The sequence below is a fragment of the Bufo gargarizans genome, chromosome 8, assembly GCF_014858855.1.
Source record: "Bufo gargarizans isolate SCDJY-AF-19 chromosome 8, ASM1485885v1, whole genome shotgun sequence".
Taxonomy (NCBI): Eukaryota; Metazoa; Chordata; class Amphibia; order Anura; family Bufonidae; genus Bufo; species Bufo gargarizans.
Genome location: NC_058087.1, coordinates 14,048,066 through 14,062,818, shown reverse-complemented (window position 1 = coordinate 14,062,818; position 14,753 = coordinate 14,048,066). Strand labels below are relative to the sequence as shown.

The 14,753-nt window shown below is 42.3% G+C and overlaps 1 protein-coding gene across 1 annotated transcript in view; it reads right to left on the bottom strand.

Moving 5' to 3' along the window:
• Positions 1-14,753, bottom strand: part of LOC122944406 (sodium channel protein type 2 subunit alpha-like) — a 266,258-nt gene that overhangs the window by 45,811 nt on the left and 205,694 nt on the right. The window contains exons 20-21 of the mRNA XM_044302629.1: positions 13,125-13,298; positions 799-921 (exon numbers count right to left, since the gene is read on the bottom strand). Of these exons, the coding sequence (XP_044158564.1) occupies positions 799-921; positions 13,125-13,298 (297 nt within the window). The remainder of the gene's footprint in view (positions 1-798; positions 922-13,124; positions 13,299-14,753) is intronic.

Sequence of the window (14,753 nt, the reverse complement as noted above, 5' to 3'; positions counted from 1 at the left end):
ATGACATTTTCACTGCCTGGCCCCGTCAATCAAAGTTAAGAGGGAGCAGCAGTTGCAGAGAGAGCTGAGGCTCTAGAAGTAGGGACAACACCCCCGTTGCTCCTAGAGGCTCATTTGCATAAATTAAAACAGGCAAATATGAACATGGGACCAACACAGATGCCTTTGCCTGCCAAATGCACATGTAAGGTCACCCAGTTTCATAGGTACAAATTTGCTGACAGATGTCCTTTAAAGAAGCATTATACTTTCGACACAACATAATAAGCCTTTGTGGCTTCTTAATAATGAATTATGAGCAGATGAGCTTCTGTTTAGACATGATATTGGATATAAATTTTTTTTATAGCTGGAATGATATGTTAAAGGGAACCTGTCACCAGGATTTTGTGCATAGAGCTGAGGACATGGGTTGCTAGATGGCCGCTAGCACATCTGCAATACCCAGTCCCCATTGCTCTCTGTGCCTTTATTGTGTAAAAAAAAACAATTTGATACATATGCAAATTAACCTGAGATGAGTCCTGTAAATGAGATGAGTCAGCGACAGGACTCATTGCAGGTTAATTTGCATATGTATCAAATTGGTTTTTTTTACACAATGAAAGCACACAGAGCTATGGGGACTGGGTATTGCGGATGTGCTAGTGGCCATCTAGCAACCCATGTCCTCAGCTCTATATACAAAATCCCGGTGACAGGTTCCCTTTAAGCAATAATACATAGCGATTGTTCATTTCTTATGACATTTTACATGCATGTATCTACGCATGCATTAAAAGATCTTGTTCATCTTACCCTCATCCCTTCAAACCGTGAGAGGGCTCTTAGTGGTCTCAATGCCCTTAATGTTCTTAGGGACTTAATGGCCCCTAGTTCTGAATATCCCAAGGCATTAGCTACTAAGCTAACAAGAGAAACCTATATGAAAACAAAAGCAACAATTCTAATTTCCGCACCACATTCTGCTGTAAAAAAACATGAGGTATCCTTTGGTTTTTCAGGAGAGAGGAGCTTCCTTCCCATAAAATCTGCTGCAAAATGAAATCAGGTTAGAACAGAACACATAAGGAACCATCCAATGACAAAGACCTGTTGACACAATGGAGTATACACCCTCAAAGTCTTACCCGCTCTCACAATTTACAAAATCTTCAATTGGTTCTGAAGAGCAAAATTTAAGCCTGACAATAAGAACGCAAAATAATTGAATCTGTGTGGGGTGACAACCTACGTCTTAGTCTTACCCTTATGCCTTCAAATCTTGATAAAGCACGTAGAGGTCTTAATGCTCTCAAGGTCCTTAGAGATTTAATATTGACTAGTTGATCATACCCGAGGGCGACCGCCAACAGAGATATGATTGAAATCTGTTCAGAACCAATAGCACGTTTAATTAATATTTCAAAAACTGGTTAATCAATAGGTTTGTGTTATTTTTTTGTGTAATTCATATGTAATTTTTCAGTGATATTTCACTCTTTTATCCTCCTAGGGATTTTCTGAGATTACTATGGTTTATAACAAATATTCATGTAGTTGATTCGCTCATTTACGTCTCCCCAATGCTGTCGTATTTTTCTATTTGGTCTCTCCTGACCTGTTTTCACCATATAAACAAATCACCCTGGTTTATGTAGAACTCCCTGTTCCTGTATCCAACCAAACCCATGATTCACTTCTCCTTTCTCTGCAACAGCTCCAGCATTCCCCATGATTACACCATGATTCATGATGACGTGGCTTGATCATTGGGCATAGCTGCCAACAGTCCTGAACTTGCAGGGACTGTCCCTAATTTTCAGACATGATCCTGGCAAATTCTGGCTGTCCCAGGCTAAAAATGGGTGGTGCTTATGTAAGCTCCCCCTAAAAGTGATAGATATCTGGTGGGTTTAACCCCTTAAGGACATAGGACGTACCGGTACGGCCTATTTCCCGAGTCCTTAAGGACCGAGGACGTACCGGTACGTCCTGACTTAAAAATGTAATTCCGGCGCCGCGGGGGTTAATCGGAACGGGATTTCGGCTGAAATCATTCAGCCGGAATCCCGTAACAACGCAGGGGGGGGGGGTCATTGGACCCCCCCGTATCGGCGATCGCAGAAAACCGCAGGTCAATTCAGACCTGCGGTTTTCTGCGTTTCCGGTCCATTCGGGTGTCCTGTGACCCGATGAACCGGAAAAAGACTGCGATCGGTGGCGTAATTTTACACCACCAATCGCAGTCCGAGGATTTGAGGAGGCGGTGCTGGCCCTGGTGCTGAACACTGCTGTCCAGGGTACTGATTGGTGCAGGGGAGAGAGGCGCGAGATTCAAACTTCCTGCGCTCCTCTCTTCCCTCCTCTTCCTGTTCTGCACGAGCACCCGGCAGCATCGTCCAGCACCAGCTCCTGTGTCCCCCTAATCGCCATCCATCACCCTCCTGCACCCATCGCCACCCAGGTAGGTTAGGGTCAGTGAGGGAGAGGCACCGTTAGGCAGGGAAAGAAGGGAAAAGTAAGTTAGGAAAAAAAAAAAAAAAAAGTACTTTTATTCCAAACTTCCAAACTTCCATCTATCCATCTAACCCTAACCCCGACCCCCCCTGCCACTTGCCCCCCCCCCACCACCCCCCCACCCCCCACCAGCTCCCCACCACACCACCACTTTTTTTTTTCTGCGTGCGCTGACTGGCCCGCACTTTTTAGCGTCTGTCCACTGTTAGCGCATCGCCCGCCCCACCGCTGATCAGCGTTGTACCGCTGATTAGCAAGTTTTAACTTTTTTTTTTCCTATCACTTGCCCTTTTTTTCTTGCCTTTTTTAGTACGCGAACACCCGTTGCCCCCACACACACGCACATATAATAAAGTTTGCCACACACGCACACCTACACGCACACACACCCATGGCCCGCCGGGTGTTCTCGGCCGAGGAGGCATACGCCCAGATTGCCTCCGACTCCGAGAGCCCCAGTGAGGATGAGGATGACCCCACATTCCTTTTATCATCCGCATCCTCCTCATCATCATCGGATGACGATGAGCCACCAAGGCGGCGGAGACGCCGCCAGGCGGAGCCAGGGGCCGCACATGCTAGGGATCCTGTGGCCCACCCTAGTACGAGCCGCCCTGGGGTTCGTACTGGTTTCCCGGCCCACCAAATAAGTCCACCGGAGCCCCCTGCCGATGAACTTAGCTGGTGTCCCCCAGTGGACTTTGAGCCTGAGATTCCGGATTTCGCTGGCAATCCTGGAATCCAGATTCCCACAGTGTGGTTTACTGAAATAGACTTTTTTAGTTTTTTTTTCAGTAACCCACTGGTGAATTTGATGGTGGAGCAGACGAATCTGTACGCCCAACAGTTCGTCGCTCAAAACCCAGGCTCAGTTTTGGCTAGACCCGGTGGCTGGACGCCGGTCAGTGCAGCCGAAATGAGGACATTTTGGGGCCTCGTGCTGCATATGGGTCTAGTCCAAAAACCCAGTGTCAGGCAATACTGGAGTGGGGACGTCCTGTACCAGACCCCACTGTACAGTATGGTCATGACACGTCACCGGTTTGAGGCCATCCGGAAATGTCTGCATTATTCTGATAATGCAGCATGTCCACCCCGAGGTGATCCTGCCTATGACCGGCTGTATAAGATACGGCCGGTCATCGATCACTTTGGGGCCACATTTCAGCAGGCCTACGTACCTGGAAGGGAGGTCGCGGTTGATGAGTCTCTCGTTGCGTTCAAGGGGAGACTCAGTTTCCGCCAATATATTCCCACAAAGCGGGCGAGGTATGGCGTGAAGCTATACAAAATTTGTGAGAGTACCTCAGGGTACACTTACAAATTTCGTGTGTACGAGGGGCGAGATTCCCGTATTCAACCCCCAGAATGTCCCCCCACTCTGGGTGTTAGCGGGAAACTTGTGTGGGACCTTATGTACCCACTGCTGGATAGTGGTTACCACTTGTACGTGGATAACTTTTATACCAGCATTCCCTTGTTCAGGTCCCTTGCCGCCAGATCCACGTTCGCTTGTGGGACCGTGCGGAAAAATCAACGCGGCCTCCCTGCCTACCCCCTCCAGGTACCTATCCCCAGGGGTGAGACCCGTGCACTTACCAGTGGAAACCTGTTGCTGGTCAGGTATAAGGACAAGAGGGATGTCCTTATGCTGTCCACAATCCACGGTAACAGCACCACCCCAGTCCCTGTGCGAGGTACCGCGGCAACGGTCCTCAAGCCCGATTGTATCGTCGACTACAATCGGTATATGGGAGGAGTTGATCTCTCTGATCAAGTCCTCACGCCATATAACGCCATGCGCAAAACCCGGGCATGGTACAAAAAAGTTGCGGTCTACTTGGTGCAGGTTGCCATGTACAACTCTTTTGTACTATCCCGAAGCGCTGGCAGCACAGGGACATTCCTCCAATTCTATGAGGCAGTCCTCAAGGACCTGATCTTTTCGGACCGGGAAAGAGCAGGCCGGAGTACCTCGGGAACTGGAGGCGCCCGGATCGTCCCTGGCCAACACTTTCCAGGTGTGGTCCCCCATACTGGAAAGAAGGGACGAACCCAAAAAAGTGCAGAGTGTGTCACAAGAGGGGGATACGGAAGGACACCACTACTCAATGTGACACGTGCCCCGATCATCCGGGCCTCTGCATTATCGATTGCTTCAGGGAGTATCACACTTCCATGGAGTACTAAATTTTTATAATCCCCAACAGTTCACTAGAGAACATAAAACACTATGGCTCTCAGACTTTGGAGACACGAAAACTATTTTTCTTTCCCCAAAAAATATTAGTTTTAGTGCAGGCATCCTCAAACTGCGGCCCTCCAGATGTTGTAAAACTATAACTCCCAGCATGCCCAGACAACCTACAGCCATCATCAGGGCATGGTGGGAATTGTAGTTTTACAACATCTGGAGGGCCGCAGTTTTAGGATGCCTGCTTAGTGTCTCCAAAGTCTGAGAGCCATACATATTGGGCATCGTCGCGTGCGTAAAAGTCGTCGCTATAAAAATAACTTTTTACCAAACGCCTCGGATGAACGGTGTTAAAAATATAAAATAAAAACGGTGCCAAAACACCTATTTTTGGGCAAAATTTTAATTTAAATCCATTTTGCCGGTAATAAAGCAAGGGTTAACAGCCAAACAAAACTAAACATTTATTGCCCCAATTCTGTAGTTTGCAGAAACACCCCATATGTGGTCGTAAATGGCTATATAGCCGCACGGCAGGGCATAGAACGAAGGGAACTCCATACGGTTTCTGGAAGGCAGATTTTGATGGACATTTTTTTTTTTTACACCATGTCCCATTAGAAGCCCCCCCTGATGTAACCTAGACTAGAAACTCCAAAAAAGTGACCCCATCTAAGAAACTACACCCCTCAAGGTATTCAAAAGTTACTTTACAAACTATGTTAACCCTTTAGGTGTTCCACAAAACTAAATAGCGAATGTAGAAACAATTTTAGAATTTAATTTTTTGTTACATTGCCTCAAAAAAGAGTAATATAGAGCAACCAAAAATCAAATTTACCCCAAAAATAGTCCCAAAACAACAACCACCTTATCCCGTAGTTTCCTAGATGGGGTCACTTTTATGGAGTTTCTACTCTAGGGGTCATCAGGGGGCTTGAAAGGGTACATGGTGTAAATAAACCAGTCCAGCAAAATCTGCCTTCCAAAAACCATATGACGTTCCCCTTCTTCTATGTCCTGCCGTTTAGCCAAATAGTAGTTTACCACCACATATGGGGTGTTTCTGCAAACTACAGAATCAGGGCAACCCATTTTGAGTGTTGTTTGGCAGTTAACCCTTGTTTTACTCCTGGAAAAAACTGATTATATTGGAAAATTTTCCAAAAAATAGAAATGTCAAAATTGTTTCTCCATCTGCCATTAACTCTTGTGGAACACCTAAAGGGTTAACAAAGTTTGTAAACCCAGTTTTGAATACCTTGAGGGGTGTACTTTCTTAGATGGAGTCACTTTTTTGAAATTTCTATTCTAGGGGTGCAACAGGGGGCTTCAAATGGGACATGGTATAAACAAAACCAGTCCTGCAAAATCTGCCTTCCAAAACCCATATGGTGTTCCCCTCCTTCTATGTGCTACCGTTCGGCCAAACAGTAGTTTACGACCACATATGGGGTGTTTTTGCAAACTACAGAATCAGGGCAACCCATTTTGAGTGTTGTTTGGCAGTTAACCCTTGTTTTACTCCTGGAAAAAATTTATTATATTGGAGAATTTTCCAAAAAATAGAAATTTCAAAATTGTTTCTCCATCTGCCATTAACTCTTGTGGAACACCTAAAGGGTTAACAAAGTTTGTAAACCCAGTTTTGAATACCTTGAGGGGTGTACTTTCTTAGATGGAGTCACTTTTTTGAAATTTCTATTCTAGGGGTGCAACAGGGGGCTTCAAATGGGACATGGTATAAACAAAACCAGTCCTGCAAAATCTGCCTTCCAAAACCCATATGGTGTTCCCCTCCTTCTATGTGCTACCGTTCGGCCAAACAGTAGTTTACGACCACATATGGGGTGTTTTTGCAAACTACAGAATCAGGGCAACCCATTTTATGTGTTGTTTGGCAGTTAACCCTTGTTTTACTCCTGGAAAAAATTGATTATATTGGAAAATTTTCCAAAAAATAGAAATTTCAAAATTGTTTCTCCATCTGCCATTAACTCTTGTGGAAGACCTAAAGGGTTAATAAAGTTTGAAAAAACAGTTTTGAATACCTTGAGGGGTGTAGTTTCTAGAATGGGGTCATTTTTGGGAGGTTTCTATTATCTAAGCCTCACAATATGACTTCAAACCTGAACTGGTCCATAAAAAGTGGGATTTTGAAGATTTCTCAAAAATTTCTAAATTTGCTTCTAAACTTCTAAGCTTTGTAACATCCCCAAAAAATAAAATATCATTCCCAAAATGCTACAAACATGAAGTAGACATATGGGGAATGTAAAGTCATCACAATTTTTGGGGGTATTACTATGTATTACAGAAGTAGAGAAACTGAAACTTTGAAATTTGCTAATTTTTTTAAATTTTTGGTAAAAAATGTATTTTTTTATGCAAAAAAATTAACTTTTTTGACCCAATTTTAGCAGTGTCATGAAGTACAATATGTGACGAAAAACACTCTCAGAACTGCCTGGGTAAGTCAAAGCATTTTAAAGTTATGAGCACTTAAAGTGACACTGGTCAGATTTGCAAAAAATGGCCTGGTCCTTAAGGTGAAAATGAGCCTGGTCCTTAAGGGGTTAAAGGAAATCCTCGGCGGGGCTTCCATCCACCACATTTACAAACTACAACAGCTCATTTGTAGCATAATTTGAATGGAAAATGTCTGGCTAAAAAGTGAAAACCGATTAAATATTGACTCCTCTATAACACTTATACTGTATATAAGGATCATTTAGTGTAATTTTTGCATAATGGGGTTGTCTGTTCCCAAAACCAATATTGTACTTGGCCATGAAAGTGTGTAAATGATAGAATAAAGACACTCTTCTATTCACTGCCACTCCAATCCAGCTCCAAGGCTCCCATTCCTGCTCCCTGTAACTAGAGATTCATGTTATGTGTGTTGTGTGTAAATGAAAGAAAAAAGCTGCACACCACTCTTTTGGTCCTGCTCTGAGGCTTCTGCCCCTGCTCCTTCTAATCTCTGGGGGACCAGAGCTGTAAAGTCCCATCCGTGGTCATATGCAATACTGCAGCCATTACTGAGCTCGGCAGTGAAGTGTCTCCAAGCAGCATGTGACCACAGGGGTTCATCGGTCACATGCTACTTGGGGGACACATCAACACTGAGGCCAGTGGATGGCTGCAGCAATGTACATGACCGTGGTGGGACATCACACTTCTGGTCCTCCAGGAACCGGAAGAAGCAGGGACGGCAATCTCAGCCTGGAACAAAGCAGCGACGAATAAGTGAGCAGCCTTTTTGTCTTTCATTTACACAAAACTAAAATTGGTTTTGGGGTCAGACAATCCATTAACATAATGAATCTCCAGCTACAATAGAAAAGACTATGTGGCAACCTAAATAAATGTACTAATACCAAGAAAACAATAAAGGCAAGTTCAGATGTGGCGGATTTGCCTTGAATTTCTGGTGTGGACTCCACAAATCCTTAGTAAATTACCATTCAATACGTTTGGATACAGTGTTGAAAATGCCATACATATGTGGCGGAACTTTTCTATACATAAAAAATAGCATGCTGTGGATTTTAAAATCAATATTCTGCCGTGTCTGAACTTACCTTAAATATATTCTACTGAAGTTGACATATACTTTAAGATATGGTCAGCCAAAGCAAGACTAGACTAATGATATGTTCATAATGTGTTATTGGGCAAAATAAGACTTGTTCGGTCATTTGATCATACTATTGTTGTTGTTGGCCAAGACACAACTAGTCTAGTGGTATGATGAAAGTACGGTATGTTGTGGGCCAAAATATGACTATCCTAATTATAAGGCTGTGTTGTAAGGGTATTTTACATACTTAAGTACTGATTGGTTCTGCCCCCTTTAATTATTATATCACCTTCTATATTCTTTGTAATGTAGTGAGTTAAGGATAGTTAGATAAGATATACAAAAAAAAAAACATTGTGCTTAGAAGAATGCATTCCTGAGTGATTATCTCAGAGACATGCGTACTGCACACTGAACATCCTTAGGAGGAGGGTCTTTGTACACAAAGGAAAAGAACAGAGCTCCACTGAGAACATCATCCAGGTAGGATGTTTTAGATGACTATCTCTTGTGTCAGCCATGTGCTACAACTTGTCGATAGGATCTCCCCCCATTGTGTTGCTAGATGCAGATTACCTTAATTAAATTGCCTTTGGATTTCTTTCAGAAGAGACTAGACAAGATCTAGGCCACGATACATGCTAATCCTCTTCTTTGAAAGGACCGCCCCTCTAGAAGACTATTTTAGACCCATTTTGGGTGGTTGTCCGAAAGAGGTTTCCTTGTATCTATCTTTCGTATCTTACAATGATCATTATTCATATGGTTGTTTAAGTAACATCCAGATTAAAGGAGAAGAGACTAACAAATATATCCTTCAATATTACAACTGCAGATGAGATGTTTGTGTCATCCATTAAGTCTGTAAAGTGCTCACCTTGCACTGCACCTGAGAAGTAATACTATCAATTCCTGAAAATAGCTGTTACATATAAATTGCATATTAACAGCTGTTGATTTCAATAAGAAGATTTAGTAATTTAAAATCCGACATGAGAAGAAAACTGACATCAAAGGAACATCCAAGAGGACTTAGACGACTTTAAAGTGGTAATCTCACTGTAGCCTCTAAAATGATAGGTTGGAATAGCCCTAGTCCCTAGAAGACACCCATACATGTCTGTTGGGTAAATTGTTTGAGACACATGTACTCATCTGATGTCTTGGAATAATGATCAGCAATTTTTTTGTATGAACAGTCTACAAAAATGATTGGGGGATTGGAGAAATAATTCAGTCTCTGTTGTGTTAACAGTGTGAGTATATATGTATATATGCTCCCAGTAATTACCCTGTGTAAAGGTGCCACCGATCAACTGATGAACGAGAACGAGCAAATGCTTGTGCATCAGATGATAGCATTGTTGATGCGGTTGCCTAAATTATCATTTCTGGTCAAAAGATTATCCTGTGTAAACATGGTTCTGTTGGGTGGGGAGGGGGGGGGGGGGGTTGGAACCCCAAAAATATTGCCGAAGGCCAGGAATTCTAAAATTTAAAATAAGCATTATCAACCTCACCTGCTCAATGCCCTGCCATTCCAGCATCACCACTTTGGTACTCCTGGTGGCCTTTGTTCTCTTTGCTGCAGTAATAACATCACCGATTATCTACATAATTGCTGCAGCCAATCACTGTCTTCAGCAGTTACGTAAATTGGTTGGGTATGATGGGGTTCCTGTCTAAGGCCAGTTTCACACTGGCGTTTATCATTTCCCTGCAGCGGTATTTGTCAAGCTGCCTCTCGGCATATTTGCTGTGCTGCAGCCAGATCTACAGCCGGTCCCCCTTATAGTGAATGGGGCCGGTAGGACTTCAGGCAGCACATGTGTGAGCCCTGTAGTACGGATCTTGAACAGCCTGCCGGAAAAGATAAACGCCGGTGTGAAACTGGCCTAACCCATGTGACTGCTCAGTGATCATGTGGAGCAGATGACATCATCACTGCGGTGGCGGGATAACTGAAGCTGGAATGGCAGCAAATTGAGCAGGTGGGCAAGGCTCCTTTTTTACTTTAGAACATTCAAACTATTTTTTGTGGTCCCAGAAAACCCCTTTAACGTGCTGAATGTAGCCAATATACTACCGTCGATATTTTTTAAGGCAAAAAATCTAACTATAAATCTTTAAAATAAAATTCATACACAGCAAATGTCAGGAGACTCAGATTAGCACCATTAAAGAGATGAAATGATTTATAAAACAGAAGGTATAGTTTATCACAATGGTATTTATACAGCCATTATGGCTTCAGAGAACAGCCATCTGTTTCCTGTTGAAAGATCGATGTGTCATTAAAAACAGCACTGCGCAGTATAAGAAAATGTGTGGTTAGTATTGAATCACATAGCACTACAATAATTCAATCACCCTCTAACTACAATATTAACAGCCCTTTGTGCACGATATCATCCCTGAGGACTGCTCTGGGCACTATCTAAGTGCCAACTGTCCCCCCCACATTGCCCGTTATGATGATCTCTACACATTGGGGCACTATTATAAAAAATTTCATTTTCATCCACAAGAATGCCATTTGTATGGGACATTGGACAATTTCACCAAATTATTGTCCCAACTATTGCTCCTTTAGTCTTATGCATGTGACCGAGCCTATATTATGGTACATTAAACAGTCACAAAGTTGCAGTTAGTATTTGTATGCTGCACTCTCTAGTTTCCAAAAAGTGGTGTGGTCGGTGTGATCAACTCCATCACATTTGTCATTCTTTACATACTGGCATAAAAAATTACGGAAATCTAAGCCAGCCATCTTAATACTACCCTCATACCATGTTAACCTAAAACCAACCTTATTCCATATTGTCCTAATACTAATCTCACATTCTCCTAAAACCACTGTCATACCGTATTGTCCAACCTCATGCCATATCTTCCTAATAACACCCTTATACCATAATATCCAAATACCACCTTCATACCATATTATCATAATATCACTTTCATACCATATTGTTCTAATATCAACCTCATACTATATACTCCTAATATCACTGCCGTACCATATCATCCTAATGCCACCTTCATACCATATTATCCAAATACCACCTTCATACCATATTATCATAATACCACTTTCATACCATATTGTCCCAATACCAACCTCATACCATATACTCCTAATACCACTGCAATGCCATACCATCCTAATACCACCTTCATCTATATTATTGTAATACCATACTCATACCATATAGTCCTCCTAATACCACCTTCATACTAATTTATTCTAATACCACTTTCATATCATATTATCCTAATACCACTCTCGCCCCATTGTATCTTAATTAATCCTAATATCTAACTAATACCATTTTGCCCTATTACCATTTTCATACCATATGTTACTAAATAGCACTCTCATAATCCTAATACATCTTTAATACCTTATTGTCCTAATACCACCCTCATACGAAATTGTCCTAACACTAACATTATACTTTACTAATTCTATTACCACCCTCATCATAAAACCAACCTCATCCTACATCATCATAATTTAAAAATGCAAAACATCTTAGGACCATGACTTGTATAACATAAAAGATCCTATTGTCTATGCCAATAATTTCACAGTTTTTGTATTAATGTATGTACTGTAGTCATTTGTGGTAGTATCCATCGGCTGGCCTGAATTACAGTATGTACAATGTCCCCCATACAGTAGCAATTAACACATATCTATACATACATGTCCCTCTACGGACTAGAACAGGAGGTTATTCAACACTCAGAAGCAGCTATAGGAGGTGACAGCAAGTGATATGACAAGTGCTGCTCCTGCGCTTAGAGGGTGGATTGTGTAAAACATAGTTCTTGAAAGAGTATCTACTTTAATGAATTGCTGTCAGTAGTGACTGACAGCCATGCCATGGATCTATAGTCTGACACGCATACTAATTATTTTTCACCTATACATGAAAATGTTTTGTGGCTCTTGTAGAAAAAAAAGTGACAGTTAGTTAAAATTGCTATCACAACAGGCACTTAATGTTCCATAGAATGAAAAAGCAATAAAACCCAACAGACTATAATATTAGAACAAATCGGCATATGGATATTTGCCTATGAGACCTTTCATCCAAATATCGACATAACAATGATTACTCATCAGGGGTTTTCATATTGATGGCCTGCTAACAGGATAGGTCATCAATACCAGATCGAGGAAGGTGCTGGTTGGCGGACACCCACCAATCTGATATTGATGACCTATCTTGAGGATCAGCTGTTTCAGGCACCGGAAACTACACAGTGGACACAAGTCTCCATCCACTTAAATGGGAGCTGAGCTGCAGTACCGTCCCCACCACAACCACTCCGAAGTGTGAAGAACCTTGTGCTTCCAGCTCCGTCCGCTGTATAGTTTCAGCCATTGCCGAAAACAAATAATTAGTGGGAGCGCAAGCAGGGGCGTAGCTATAGGGGGTGCAGAGGTAACAGTCACTACCGGGCCCAGGAGGCGGTGGGGGCCCAAAGACCCTTGTGCCACATAATAATACACCAGTATTATAGAAAGTGCATGCTGGTCAAGTGACACCTCTGGCTGGAAGAAAGGGGTTAGGTCAAAAATTTGGCATGTTTGGCATGGTTGCTGTTTCAGTTTTTGCCTCAGGCAGCATGAAGGCTATGTGCTTCCCTGCCCCTGGCCACAAAGCACTGAGGGAAGGGGAGGCCCAAGCTGAACTCTTTCACCAGGGCCCATAAGCCTTTAGCTATGCCCCTGAGCGCAGATTATATTGATGACCTGTCCCAAAGTCAATCTCTAAATATTAGAAAAACCCCTTTAACCAATAGCACTTATATAATAGAGATTCCAATACTTACATCAACAATCAGGAAGTCCAGCCAGCACCAGGCATTGGTGAAATATTTTACAAACCCATAGGCCACCCATTTCAGAAGCATCTCCAGAATAAAGATGTATGTGAACACTTTATCAGCATATTCCAGCATTGTCTTAATTGTTTTCCGCTGCTCGATGTAAATGTCCTCAAAAGCCTATAGGAAACAATGAGTTAAAATAAGGTACAACTTGATGGTTCTAGCCAAGGTAACAGAGATCTGCTACAGGTGACAAAAGTTGTGTATTTGGTGGATTAAGTGTCAACTTTAGGTTTGTTATATCTTTATACTGATGGTATGTATTCCAATAAATGTCTGTCACCTCTGAGACTCACACCTATCTCCACAATGAGGGTCCCCTGACCCCCTGAGTGTTCCACTTTGTGAGCTGACCACTGAGTGGATATATATGAAGCCTTCTCCAGAAATGTCTATGGGAGTTACAGAAATAGCTAATCACACATGTACAAATATTATTATTTTTGATTCGTTTTTATTGGTATTTGTTTCTCTGTAGTCTCCTCTCTTTTTCAGGTGCTGGCTTTTATGGGTGAACTAAAGTCATATGTCCTCTTCTTCTCCCCCGTCCCTTTCTTTTCTTTCTATGTGGCCAGCTAGATGTCCGGCTTTATTCCAATCACCAAGCTTGGACATAACGTACAAGAACAATGTTCATGGGAAAATGATTCTAATAATTAAATCACTGTCCTCATTTGGGAAACATTTTGAATACCCATTTTCTGGACAACTATTCTCATCAGTCACGAGACTGGACATTTCCATTGCTCTCATTTTCTACCTAAGAGTTTATAACATCTCTTGATCTATTTAGATACAGGGTGAGGACAATGAACTAAGCCTTTTCTTCAAGGAAAGCCTAGCAATGGCTTTGTACTTGCACAACGTAACAGCAGTCACCCTAAAAAGACAGCTCTATGGCATAGGTACAGTAAGCTCTTCTTCTGGGATATTCCTAAGGGTTCTCCATTTGCTTTACCTTTGTATGCCATGATCAGCTTAGACTGTTGCATACAAGGGGTGTAATTATGGAAATCAAGCGTTTTTCAGATCTCTGTCATTATAGCAGGACCCTGAACAGTGGTAGTGCCCATGCTACAGGAATGCCATATTAGTATGGCACAGGTCACTTGAAGGCTCCTGCCAGTTCAATTATACTATTATTCCAGGGGTCTTCAGGGATTTAATATGTGAAAAATACATCATCTGAAGGATTGTCAACAGAACAGTCAATTAGAGAACATATGCTTCATTTTGTCTTGTAAATGGAGAATGCTTTGCATATGGTAAGCTTCACCTCTCATCATTCTAGAATTGTATTTGCAGAGTTGAGGGTTCTCCTGTTCTGATTACTCTGGAAGGATAACTAAAACACCTTATGGACTTGTGGCATGTCTGCCCTCTTTTGGGTATAAATGCTCCTTCTTTTGGATCTTATATCTAGTTGAGGGAGCAAACCTTTGAAAAAAGCGTGGGGTGGTTTATGACTTCATTTCATTTAGGTCTGAGCTTGTTCTATGTCATGAAACAGAAGGAAGTCCAGAAGAAACTGTATCCTTCTCACTCTGTGGCACTGCTTAGGAATAACGTTTA